This window comes from Anomaloglossus baeobatrachus, chromosome 2 (assembly GCF_048569485.1).
Source record: "Anomaloglossus baeobatrachus isolate aAnoBae1 chromosome 2, aAnoBae1.hap1, whole genome shotgun sequence".
NCBI classification, from domain to species: Eukaryota; Metazoa; Chordata; class Amphibia; order Anura; family Aromobatidae; genus Anomaloglossus; species Anomaloglossus baeobatrachus.
Genome location: NC_134354.1, coordinates 530,917,575 through 530,931,698, shown reverse-complemented (window position 1 = coordinate 530,931,698; position 14,124 = coordinate 530,917,575). Strand labels below are relative to the sequence as shown.

At 42.9% G+C, this 14,124-nt stretch overlaps 1 protein-coding gene across 1 annotated transcript in view; it reads right to left on the bottom strand.

Moving 5' to 3' along the window:
- GABRA5 (gamma-aminobutyric acid type A receptor subunit alpha5) overlaps positions 1 to 14,124 on the bottom strand; it is a 435,463-nt gene that overhangs the window by 126,833 nt on the left and 294,506 nt on the right. The window contains exon 8 of the mRNA XM_075336610.1: positions 8,843 to 8,995. Coding sequence (XP_075192725.1) covers positions 8,843 to 8,995 — 153 coding nt within the window. The remainder of the gene's footprint in view (positions 1 to 8,842; positions 8,996 to 14,124) is intronic.

The following is a 14,124-nucleotide window of genomic DNA, read 5'->3' as shown; positions in this document are numbered from 1 at the left end:
GGAAAAGTGAAATCAGGGATGTAGTAACCCACCAAGGCACCGCACTACAGACCGACAGGAACACACCGCCCTGCATATTTTTTCTTATGAATTTGTCTATTTAGACATTTAGAATCTTGTTTTGATGAAAGTCAATTATAGGTACATACCGTATTTTTCTGACTGTAAGACGCACTGGACCATAAGACGCACCCTGGTTTTAGAGGAGGAAAATAGAAAAATAAAATTTTAAACAAAAAATGTGGTCATGACAAACTGTTATGGGCCGAGGATCTACGTCTGACACTGTTATGGGGGTAATGTCCCCAAAGTCTCTACTAAGGTACCCCATCCTGGTAATGAAACTCCTGCCTTGCATATGATCCCCATCCTTGTATATATGTCCCTCATCCTGGTATAGCCCCCATCCTGATAAATACCCCCATCCTGATATAGCCTCCATCCTGTTATATACCCCCATCCTGCTATATACCCCCATCCTGACATATACCCCCATCCTTCTATATACCCCATCCTGCTATATGGCCTGTATCCTATGGCACAGAAAAAAAAACGTTTATACTCACCTTTCCTCACTCTCTGTGTCATTTGTCATCTTCCTCTCTGTGTCAGCAGCAGCGCTACTGACCTGTGTGGAGCCGGTCACTGTTCCCTGCAGCATCGCGATGTCCACCTGTCTGCTGAATTGCTGATGTATGTGGAGAGCAGTGCGCACAGCGATGACATCATCCCTGTGCTCACCATTCTCTACACAGATCAGCTGGCCAGAAGACAGGAGGACATCGTGATGCTGCAGGGAACGGTGAGTATACCGTACTTATTCACTGTCCCCCGCGCTGATGATGATGCGCAGGGGGCAGTGAATACAGCCACACATGATCTCTACAGGCTGTAGTTGCCAGAGGTGATCATGTGGGCCAATTGTTTACTATGCATGCACCCCCGCCCATCATCCCGCCCACCTGTCAGCACCGGCTTCAGCGCTGAGAGATAATGGGCGTGCATATCAAATGAACGGGCCCGCGTAGTCACGATAGGCACTGCTACAGCCTGCTTGTGCCGCCGATGACCCGCTCCACTGCAGCACCCTCATTCCCCGCAGCTTTACATTCAGACTATAAGACACCCCCCCAACTTACCCCCAACATTTGGGGGAAAAAAAGTGCGTCGCATCTTATAGTCCGAAAAATACGGTATGTTGATGCAGATGACTTCGGTCAATATCTTTATTTATTATGGACTTAAGTATTCTGTTCTTCATAGGAAGCCCAGTGTGGCGAAACATGTGTCAAACTACTTGTGTGCCCCCTCCCCAGTTGTCCTCTTGGTTACTCTGGTCCATAATGTCTCAAGGGATAGGCTTTCATAATGTGTTATGGATTTATACTTTTGTCCAATTATAAATCTGCATGCATGTTTGCATATCTATTTATGCAAATTTGAAATGCTTGCATGGTGAGCAAGAGAAAACTCTGAGGGGTACTTTGCACGTTGCGACACCGCTACTGCGATGTCGTCGGGGTCAAACCGAAAGTGACGCACATCCGGCGCCAGTACGATCGCAAAAGCGTCGTAAATCAGTGATCTGTGTAGTGTCGGTCATTTCCATAATTTTAATAAACCACAGATACCACATCTTAATATCCACCAGACGGCATTTTAATCATAGAAAACACTAAGTAACCCCGCAAGGAAATTACTAGAATGCCATAATGTCATAAACAACAATTTTTATTAAACACTTTTCTAAAAAATGACAATTTTACTTTCGGCTCAATAGGACAGTGTAAACCACAAGTGAGTCCCTCCTAACATGGGAGGGGTAGGTGCGGACACGGTCAGACCATCGGTATCGGACAGATATTAAACGGAATAATCATATAGATGATGTTTACATGGCCCACCACGTGGTCCATGGAACCCCATGGGATAGACCCATATATTCATAGAGTATTCCTGAAAACATTCACATATAGCACCATCGCAAATGCGGAAATAGAATATAAAGTCTCCAGCCAATGTAAATATATTCAGAAGGCCACCATGTTCTCAATTGGTAAGCCAAGATTAAATAATAGCTAGAATTTATAGTATTCTTTTCAATAGCAAAGACTGTATCCAAGGCATGGATCAATCTGAGGCTGTGGGGGAGGGCATCACCACTGCAAGGATCCAAAATCTATTGCCCAAATGGCGTTACAGTAGTGATATCCAGCCCCACCGCTCACCCATAAGTTCCATGACCGGCAAAGTCCTACCCGGATCCGGACCACATAGTTATAAGGGGGCCAAACAAGTATACAGACCTGACCGATGGGCTGACACGTGCAACCGCAGCCACCACGCCTCAACGCATTTCACTGCTGCTTCTTCGGGAGGCAGGTGTACTGTGAGAATATTAAGGGGTCTATTTATACCCCTAAGTGATTAAAGAGCGCAGGCCGAACATGTGTTTTGCCGGCGCGGGCGCCGCCATGCAATGTGGATAAACCGGAAATGACCCGGCACTAGTTCCGGTCGTAGCGTGGAGCCGTCAGTCACGGGGGCCATGGCAACGCGATGCCACAGACACCGCGCATGCGCAGCCACACGCCACCCGACCGTACTAAAGTGCCGGGGATCCACTGCAGGGCTTCGCCGCGCTCCACATGTATAACGCTCAGATAGCACTTTAAAATAGGGATATTAACAGTAATATATAATAACAAGCCGTACCTCATAGATTATAGGAGGCGCCCCATATATAAGTAATTTTACAGAACGTTAGAATTGGTCAATTAACACATATATGAATTTTCAACATGTCCTCTATATATATAGGAGGAGTTTTGTATCCCAATTATTCTGTACCCAGATCTCAAAAAGAAAATAAAGTATGATTAATTACAACATACAATAATCGTTGGAGAGATATAGGAGGGATACTTAGGAGACACTGGGACATTCTTAAGACCGACCCTATTTTGAATAGAAGCTTATCATCGCTTCCCCTTATGACTGCACACAGGGCGAGGAATATCAAGGATCATCTTGTGCATAGTCACTATCGAGCAGGGTATAGTGGCAGAATAACATCTGGAACTGTAGGATTCTACCCTTGTGGCCTGTGTAAGGCATGCGCAAATATGCGTAAGGCCAAGACCTTTAGGGGTACCAGGGATGATAAGGAGTATGACATTAGGTTATACCTTAGTTGTACTTCTAAAGCAGTCATCTATCAGGCCTCATGCCCCTGTAATTTGTTTTACATCGGCATGACCACCCGGGAACTTAAAACCCGGGTAGGGGAACATGTGCGTGATATTAAAAATTCGAAGGAGGCCTCTGATGACGAAAAACTTAAAACTATCCCCCGCCATTTTAAGGAGTTTCATAACTCTGATTACCGACTCCTTCTGGTCAAGGCAATAGACCAGATTAACATCGATATACGGGGTGGGGATATAGGAAAATCCCTGGCTCGGCTTGAGAGCCGATGGATATACCGGTTGGGCACGGTATCTACAGGCGGGCTAAACGAGAATTTTGGTTTTAATGCCTTTCTCTAAGATAAAACGCTGACCCTTGTTCAGGAGACGTTCGCATCATTAATTGTTTTTATTTTTTATATTTTAATGACCTTCTTACAATAACATCTGGTTAATGAGTGATTGATATTGGGTTGCTTTAAGGTGTACTAATATTTTTCTTTTCTCTCTATTGAGTTTGTAGAGCCTAAATATTTGTTATCTATACGTAAGGGAGGAGTCGTTTAGGATGGCTGCACATGGGATCTTGGACCAGAAAAAAAGGGGAAAAAATTGTCTTCTGACTGGATAAGCAGGAGGCTGGCATATTGAATTATGGAACATAATTTGAGGACTATTGGTGTTCGTTTATTTCTATTACGCCCTATGTTACCAGCGGACTGCTGGAGTGGACTACGGAGTGCTGGGTTCTTCCAGCCTTATAACACAAGTGCTATCAACACATTGTTTGCATGGATTGAAGATCGCTGAATTATTCCAGCTTGGTAACATGTACATTACTGGCATTTTGCTGGTATGGACTTTATATCGCTAGTTTACCCTAGCTTAATAACATCTGTGGGTGTATATATATGGATGGGCTATAATATATTATATATGTGCCTCTCCACGTTATGATTTATATATCCACGTTCTGGCCCAAATATATTATGATAATCGCTCAAAACTCCTCCTATATATAAATAGGACATGTTGAAAATTCATATATGTGTTAATTGACCAATTCTAACGTTCTGTAAAATTACTTATATATGGGGCGCCTCCTAATCTATGAGGTACGGCTTGTTATTATATATTACTGTTAATATCCCTATTTTAAAATGCTATCTGAGCGTTATACATGTGGAGCGCGGCAAAGCCCTGCAGTGGATCCCTGGCACTTTAGTACGGTCGGGTGGCGTGTGGCTGCGCATGCGCGGTGTCTGTGGCATCGCATTGCCATGGCCCCCGTGACTGACGGCTCCACGCTACGACCGGAACTAGTGCCGGGTCATTTCCGGTTTATCCACATAGCATGGCGGCGCCCGCGCCGGCAAAACACATGTTCGGCCTGCGCTCTTTAATCACTTAGGGGTATAAATAGACCCCTTAATATTCTCACAGTACACCTGCCTCCCGAAGAAGCACCAGTGAAACGCGTTGAGGCGTGGTGGCTGCGGTTGCACGTGTCAGCCCATCGGTCAGGTCTGTATACTTGTTTGGCCCCCTTATAACTATGTGGTCTGGATCCGGGTAGGATAGAATACTCTATGAATATATGGGTCTATCCCATGGGGTTCCATGGACCACGTGGTGGGCCATGTAAACATCATCTATATGATTATTCCATTTAATATCTGTCCGATACCGATGGTCTGACCGTGTCCGCACCTACCCCTCCCATGTTAGGAGGGACTCACTTGTGGTTTACACTGTCCTATTGAGCCGAAAGTAAAATTGTCATTTTTTAGAAAAGTGTTTAATAAAAATTGTTGTTTATGACATTATGGCATTCTAGTAATTTCCTTGCGGGGTTACTTAGTGATTTCCATAATTTTGCTGCAGTGACAGGTACGATGTTGTTCCTCGTTCCTGCGGCACCACACATCGGTGTGTATGAAGCCGTAAGTGCGAGGAACATCTCCTTACCTGCGTCCCGCCTGCAATGAGCAAGGAAGGAGGTGGGCGGGATGTTTACATCCCGCTCATCTCCGCCCCTCCGCTTCTATTGGCTGCCTGCTGTGTGACGTCGCTATGACGCCACACGACCCGCCCCCTTAGGAAGGAGGCAGGTTGCCGGCCAGAGCGACGACGCAGGGCAGGTAAGTGTGTGTGAAGCTGCCGTAGTGATAATGTTTGCTACGGCAGCTATCACAAGATATCGCATCTGCGATGGGGGCGGGGACTATCGCGCTCAGCATCACTACAATCAGCTAGCGATGTCGCAGTGTGCAAAGTACCCCTAAGATGTCGTTCAGGTACACTACCATGCATGAGTAGAGCAGATCTCAGAATATATAGGTTGATGAATTACGGGAACACTGTTGGAGCATTGCTGAACCCAAATGTCATTACTCAATACCCATAGTGGCGGTCACGGTTATTCAAGGCTGTCTTCCATTCATCATCCAACCGTATCTGGGCAAGGTTGTATGCACCATGCACTTTGTATTTGGAGAAAATCCTGGAACCTCAGACCCGGCCGAACAATTCTGGTTTAAGCTGCAGCGGGTATTTATTCTTTACAGTAATTGGACTCCGATATCTATAGTCGATCCATAGCTCAAAAGACCTGTCCTTTTTCTTTACAAAGAAGAATCTGGCTTAGGCTGGTTAGGAGGCCTTTTGGACAAATCCTATTGTCAGATACTCCTTAATATACCTGGACATGACTTGGGTCTCAGCCGGAGACAGAGGATAGATATCACTATGAGGAGGAGTGGAACTGGCAAGGAGGTCAATAGGACAGTCATATGGCCTATGTGGTGGCAGCATCTTACTCTCCTTTTTGTCGGAGATATTCACGTAGGCTTATTGGCGGATGGCAGCTCCTGAAGATTAGAGGGTCTAACAGGCTGCCAAGCAGGTTGCATGGAAACAAAACAACTTTCATGGCAGGTGTGACCCCACCTGAGTACCTTTCTGGATCTCCAGTCCAAAACCAGTTCATGCCTCTGAAGTCTCAGCAAGAACCGTAACAGAGGATGAGCCATTTCTAGCATTTCTGGTAACATGTAAAAGGCGATTTTCTTCGTATGTAGCATTACCACCCGAAGGACAACTTGCTTGGTGATGAACTGGACAGCCTCGGACAGGGGCATGGCTTGAAAGCGGAATCCAGTGATCAAAAATGAGTCAGCATCCAGTCCTCTTGCTCATGTTGCTGAACCACCTCTTGCTGCGGACTCGTGAATAGAGCGTCACTGAGACCAGCGGGATCCATCACCTGGGCAAACTGTACTGCTCGCAGGGTGAGAAAGAGATTTGCAGACACACTAGGCCACAGCACAAATATAACCTATAGTGGCTTGACTATGAAAACACATTTGTTTTTCACCAGAACCTCTGATGGTGAGGGTGTTGCGCTGCAGGTGTGAGACCAGGTGCCACTAAGGAAGACTGATGCTGTGACTGTTAGCCACAGGAGTATGAACACTTACATTCTCTGACGGTTGAAGCAGCAGCAGCCGGTCTCATTGATTCGGCTGGGATGGATGGATGGATGCAGTTGCAGCTGCTGATATGGGCAGTTGCAACAACAGCAGCTGGTATCATAGGAATGTCTGGCGTGAATATTTGCAGCAGCAGCAGGTATATTAGTAGCGGCTGGAGTGCATACTTGCAGCAGCAGCGGATGTCATGTAAGGAGATGGCATGAATATTTGAAGCAGTGGACTGGTCATGAACTGAAACACAGATAGGAATCAGCAACAGCACACAGTACAGTAACAACAGCACACAAAAGGACCTGAGAACTAGCAACATATAGAACTTGTTGGCCAGGCATCTGCCTTAAGGGGCAGGTGACTTAAATACCTGGGGACTCTCAGCCATGCCTGGAGGCACTTCCGGGTCAGGACATACTGGCCCCTTAAGGAAAGGAGCATGTCCTTGCCCGCACCCTGTGGGCACTCCCGGGAGGCCTGTGCAGCGTGCGCTGGCCCTGGGAGATATCAACAGGAATTGGAGATGGAGCAATCACCATAGGGAGGCGGAGAAGGTTAGAGTGGCGGCATCTCTGCCAGGGGAGGAGGGCAGGACAGCATGGGGATGCCTGTATGAGTGTTACAATATTAAGCCTTATTCATTCTATGTCTGCCTAGTAGTATGCATTTATTTCTATGATTTCTATGATATTCATATGCTATACTGTATATAGAGTGTGCAGCATTACAGATCCATGGTGCTTAAACTGTCCTACATATGTTTGGCTCTAACATCACTATACACCTGTTTCTGAGTTTGACAATACATTGTTTTTCTTTAGCATTTTTTGTTTACCAATGTATGTGTAACTACTCTATTTCTGCATTATTCCTGGTATGAGTCCTTTTTAGAGGACATGGTCAGGGGATAATTGCCTCTCATTAAAGGGATTGTGAATCCATTGTTGATATATCTGTCTCGGTAAATGCACCTTAAGCCTTTCCTTTCCCAACCATATTTTTAAGAAAAGCAGAGTCACACTTGCGTATTCCTTCTGATGCAAAAGTATCAGATACAATATGCTAATAAACCTCGGCTCAGGCTGTGCTGCGAGCGTGTTCCGAGTGTCATGCGCCTGTGATCTGATCCTGAGATCACATCACAGCTGCGGAGGAGAAGGAGGGGTTAACCACTCCATCTCCCCCATTGTCAGCCTGTGCATATATCACACTGCAATTGAATGACATCCGAGTGCAGTCCAATGTTTCTCTCGCACCCATAGACTTATATGGGTGCGAATGACATGGCTCTTGCAGACAATCAGAAAAACTTGCAGATCTGAGCTGCAGTATTGTCTTAAATGGGGTCGAGTGCAATAGAGCACTCACTTATGTCTCCATTTTCCATTTGGATACCTTTCTATATACATTATCTGCTATTTGCCTTTTTGGACTATTCAGCTTAGGTTTTAGAATTACATCAATGTTTAAGTATTTTATTTTATTAACTATCTGTCAATCATCTACTTTGCCTTTACAAGAAGTAAAACTACTTTCTATAATTGCAAAGATACACATTGTTTATTTATTAATTTATTTATTTTTAGTAGAAGCATCTAGTCAATTCTTTATTCAATACTTTATTTTTAGTAGCAGTATCTATTCAACAGTATTCAAAGCACTGCTATCTGAGAATTATGCCTGTTAAACTATTTTAGTTTTTTTAAAAAAATCATGAAATGGTCATTTTTTAGATCACAGTCACGCTATTCTCCATCAATAAATTAACATGGGATGCAATTTTCTACATGCATTTTCCAGAGAAATAGCAGAGGAATGGGATCTATAATTCTTTGTTTAAATATATGTACATCTAACATGATTTTGGTGTAATTTTAGTGCCCTTGTGTAACAGCATTTTTTTACAACATGCCCTATCTTCAATTAGGGATAATAAAGAAATGCTGTATTTTGTTGTTGCTTTTTCTAAAAGAAAACGTCTATCCTCTAACACCATAATCCTTGTAGTATTAGAGATTGCTCCCAGATGGTGAGCCATTATGAACTGATAGGTCTGCTTTATCTACAAAGGAGAAGTTAATGAGAAGCACAATTATATACACTGGAATATATATCGTGCACCCACAAGAGCGAGTTCCTATACAATCCTAAGGATGACTTTACACTTACCAAATACTGTCCGAGCAGGAACAGATTCTCTGTTTAACCAAAATGACACCTGGGATAATATGACGGTCATTATACAGGGCAGATAGGTCTGGATAACGAAATAGCCAATTTTTCTTTTTAAATGGAAATGTGCAGTCATCACTGTGTATTCACCTAGGAAGGAATGAGAGATACATCGTAACATGGCTGGTCCAAATTACATAAATACATTGAAAACAATCCTGGACACAGGGAACACAACAACAAATGAGAAGTCACAACGTAGAAAAGTGATTACTGAGAGCATGATGAGGTCTAGAAAATCCATTGATGACTGATGCTTTCCCTGTGCAAAATCGGATTTCTGTATTTTACTAATCCCTGGTTACAATCTGTGTCCTGCTCTTTGTCATGCATCCGGCAATCAGAATCCTCCCTGCCCAGATGGACTGTGCGTGGGCTGCAATACCCACTGCACCGGGCACACAGCACTCACCAGCTCTGGGCACAGGAATCAGCACCAGGGCAACAAGGGCACAACGCCTAACTTTTCTTGGCTCTCACCTCACTTGGATACTCAAGACATGTTTTACTGCATCCTTTGCCTTTTCTCTCTGCTGCTCCTTCTACAAGTCAGGGGAGAATTACCATTTATTTCTGAAAACAACGCGGCTATGATGGTGAACTGGTGAGCTGACGTCTTGTTTAATGAAATAATCATTTTATAGAGAAATTATAGTTTTACTACTATTCATGTTTGAAAAATTTCCAAAAGTAGACAGTTTTATTGAAGAATATAAGTGATCCTAGGGCAAAATGTATTTGTTTTACTCACTTGTATAGCACTTTACAGATGTGATTATCACTGTCCCCATTGAGGCTCACAATCTAAATTCCCTATCAGTATTTTTATGTGGGAGGAAACCTAAGTAACCAGAGGAAGCCCATGCAAACACAAAGAGAACAAACAAACTCCTTGCAGATGTTGTCCTGGGTGAGATTTGAATCCAGCACCCTAAAAGTGCAGTGCTAACCACTGAGCCAACTAGCCATTGCGTTATAAATGTGTCCTCCATGCATAATGCAATGCAGGCATCATAGTGTAAAGATGATCTTTTTTTTCAGGTTGATGCAAACTTTTCTAATACCAGAGATTATGATACTCTTGTTGCACTCACTTGTAGACTAACTGCGGTCCATGCAAGTATATTAACAATACGTCTAATTCTTCTTGAGTAGCTGATATGACAGACAGCGTCATCGTTCATATTTAACACTATCATTTCCAGAGTGTAAAGCTTAGAGGGAACAATGATACCATTACGTGTTGATCCTGGTTTATATAAGAAAGAAGCGTTTCTGTGACCTGAGTGCACGTGTTGTCAGGATTCCCTACTCCTCCCTCTCCCCCAGCATACAATCAGATCAGCCAAGGGAAGCACGGAGCTACCAGAGCAGCAAGCTTTTAAGAGGCGATCAGCACGTGTCCCATCCGGATTAAACCTTTCTTTTCATCTAATGCTTACACATCTGGCGGTTGTGTCTGCATACACTGAGGTACCCCGGCTGCTTGTGCACCTCAGCAGACACGTGTCTCATCATTTTTGGGTTGATAGTTATCCTGGAGATTTTGAGGGTGACTTGAGCTTTTATTTTCGAAACTTCTGGATTTTATGATTTTCTTGTTTGCTCTTAAAAATTGCTAAAAACAGAGTAGTGCACGGTTATAATGTGTCCAGCGTCATTCACACAGAGTACAATTGGTGCAGTTTGTATTGTTTATATTTGTTTCAGTTTTTCCGCTTTGAAAATTTGGCGTTATAAATGAGACTTTGCAATTCATGCCTTATTGCTGGTCTTTACTACCTGGGCTGATGGGAGGAGGATGAATGGCTATTTATAACATTTTTATACAGTATTTACAGCATATATCATTTTTTACATATAATAAGATAATACCAAATCTCATTTCTGGTATCTTAACAGTTGCTAACAGATGTCCTCTACATCTCATAAAGAATTCACTAGTAGATTAATTCATTGACCAGATTCACTATAGTATACTATTTAGTTGTTAGAAACAGTTATTTTCCTTTGCAAAAATAGAGAATTAGTTATTCCTTCAGAAATCACCAACATTTGGATGTATTGCAAGCAAGGACTTATGCAAAAGGTTGCAATGTACAAAGACTTAAACAGATTATCATTCAGAGCGCGGACAAATCCGACACAACAAGGATCAACTGCCAAAGTGCATATAATAGTTCAATTACTGATTACAATTGCTTATACATGTATACATACAGTGTGTGTATGTGTCTGTGTGTGTGTGTATACACCCATACATACACACAGTGGGACAACACTGAAGTTATAACCCTTTGGTACAATGTAAAGTGGTCAGTGTACAGCTTGTATAACAGTGTAAATGTGGCGTGCCCTCTAACAGCTATTAATGTCTAAACTGCTGGCAACAAAAGTAAGTACACTCCTCAGTGACAATGGGCAACTTGTGGCCAAAGTGTCAATATCTTGTGTGGCCACCGTTATTTTCAAGCATTGTCTTAACTCTCTTGGGTATAGAGTTCACTAGAGCTTCACAGGTTGGCATTGTAATCCTCTTCCACTCCAAAACAATGGTCAATGGAGTTGGAGATTCTTTGCCATAAAGTGTCATGATGATCTTCCAGTGACCAGTATGAAAGTGTGTGAGCGATAACCCCAAATTTATCACACCTGCTTCCCATTCACACTTGAAACCTTGTAAACTAGTTACACCGGGGACAGAAAATTGCTGATTGGGTAAAATTTGGCCATTTTCACTAGGTGTGTACTCACTTTTGTTACCAGCAGTTTTGACATTAATGGCTGTTTGTTGAGCAATTTAGAGGGCACACTAAATTTACAATGTTAGGGCACGTGCCCATGATCAGGAACCGCTGCGTTCTGGAGGCGACGGGTCCTGACCTGCGGGGCTGCGAGTCTCCTGCACAGGAGACCGCAGCTACCTGTACCCATGATCACGGTTCGGGGTGCTGAGATCTCTCGCTTGTGTTCTTGCTATGGAGAACGCTTGAGACTCCGCAGCAAAGAATTTACATGCATGTGGCTTGGAAATTCATACCACAGGTCAATTTCTGTTGCAGCCAAACATGCACAGTGGGCATAAGATTTTTCTAGAAATCCCATCCGCTGTGGTTGTATTGTACAATGCAGCACTTTATATGCAGTAAAAATATGCTGTATCCAAAATGCTACAAACACTGATCGTGTGCAGGCACCCTTATACAAGCTAGACACTGACTAATTTACAATTTATCAAAATGTCATATCTTCAGTGTTGTCCTATGAAAAGATATAATAAAATATTTGTGAAAATGTAACGGATGTACTCACTTTTCCTATGTACTATATATATATATATATATATATATATTTATATATATATATATATATATATAAAAAAATAAAAGTAACAGCATATATTGTGTGATTTACATATTTGTGTCACACACTAATAGTGCCCCATTCAGTGCCCCATAACATCACTATGTAGCAACTATGGTAATGGGAGCTCAGAAAACATGTAAATGCAGAGTCATTGAAACAAAAACTTCTGCGTATACTTGTTTTGCAGTTATAGTGTATGTGCAAATTTGCATCAATTCCACCTCACTCCATCCTCTATGTACTGTCTATGTTCTGAGGACATAGATAAGAGTTAAAAGTGATGACAGATGGCCTAGAATAAAAAAAAATGACCAGCACATCCTAATATAGTGACACAAGGAAGAATAAGTGCAAGTTGCCCTATATAAAAAAACAGAGTGCAGCAGGTAACTGTATGTGCTAAGGATGTGTGGAAACTGTGGACTTTTGACATTTAAACTGCATTACTACTACATAGAATATACTTATAACATGAGTGTAGCCAAGGGTCACTAATATCCTAAGTGTCATAGCAGTTACTATAGCTGTTATGGAGGTGGCTTCTCCACGGTTGTGTCCATGGTGAACATAGGCTGCAGTAATTCAAGTCTATTGCTTTGAATAGAAATTTTAGTAATCTCTAAGTCTCAGAAAGTCAGTGAGTGGGCCAGGAGAAATGGCTCTAGTGTATTTACAAGAAAACTATTGATCATGTAATGGTAATGGGGTGGTCACCCCAAAGAGAACCCACCAAGGGGATGTGCTTGGGAAATGCCCTGTAGGTCAGATTCCATGGCACAACATATAAAGGGAGGTATAGTAAAGATCATCTGCTGTAATTTATGTGTAAAATTTTGTATAGAAATATTAAGATTAATTCATGTGTATTTACTTTTGCTGACATATTAACCATTTCAAAATCCCAATATTTTCAATTGTCTAATGAAGTGTGTGAAATGTAAATGTCTCCCTTATCCTGATTTTTTGTAACACCATTTGTATATGACTTCTACCTCTGACACCCTATACATGAACTTTACTATGGTAATTCACAGTTTTGGCTAATGGAAGCATATGGCTTATAAGCCAAATTAATTGACATCTTGTGACTAACAGCTTTTATTCTAGGTTGGTATCCCTGTGAATGAAATCTCATTTTGGATGGTTGAAGTAGCTAAGGTGTGCTGTGCAATGAAGCACCCGTTACCTGGGTGGACTCAAGAAGGATAACATTATGTTCCAAGACATCTCCAATGCTGAAACATACATAATCAGTGGACTATTCCCCTTAGGCCCCCTTCACACGCACGTGTCTCCGGTACGTGATTGCTCCATTTCCGTATGTACCGGAGACACGGACATACGTATTCCAATGTTATTCAATGTTTGGAGTTACACGTGCGTTTTTCCATAAGTCCGTGTGTCCGTGTGCGGGATACGTATGTGCATCCGTATTACACGGATGCATGTCCATTTTCTGCACGGAACACGCACACACACACCCAATGAAAGTCTATGGGTCTGTGAGCACACGTATGTGACACGGATGCATCTCCGTATGGTCCGTGTACGTTTTGGGCTTTTTTGAAGCGATATCGGTCAATCTTTTTTTTCTGTGTATGTCAGTTAATCTCCCTCAGTCCGTCGGTCGGTCTCTCTCTCTTGTCTGTCTCTCTCTCTTTGTCTGTCGGTCAGTCTCCCCCCTCTCTCATACTCACCGTTCCCCGGTGCTGTACAGCTGTTAAAAAAACTCCGGCGGCTTTTACTATTTTGAAAAAGCCGGCCGCTCATTATTCAATCTCGTATTCCCTGCTTTCACCTCCCACCGGCGCCTATGATTGGTTGCAGTGAGACACACCCCCACGCTGAGTGAC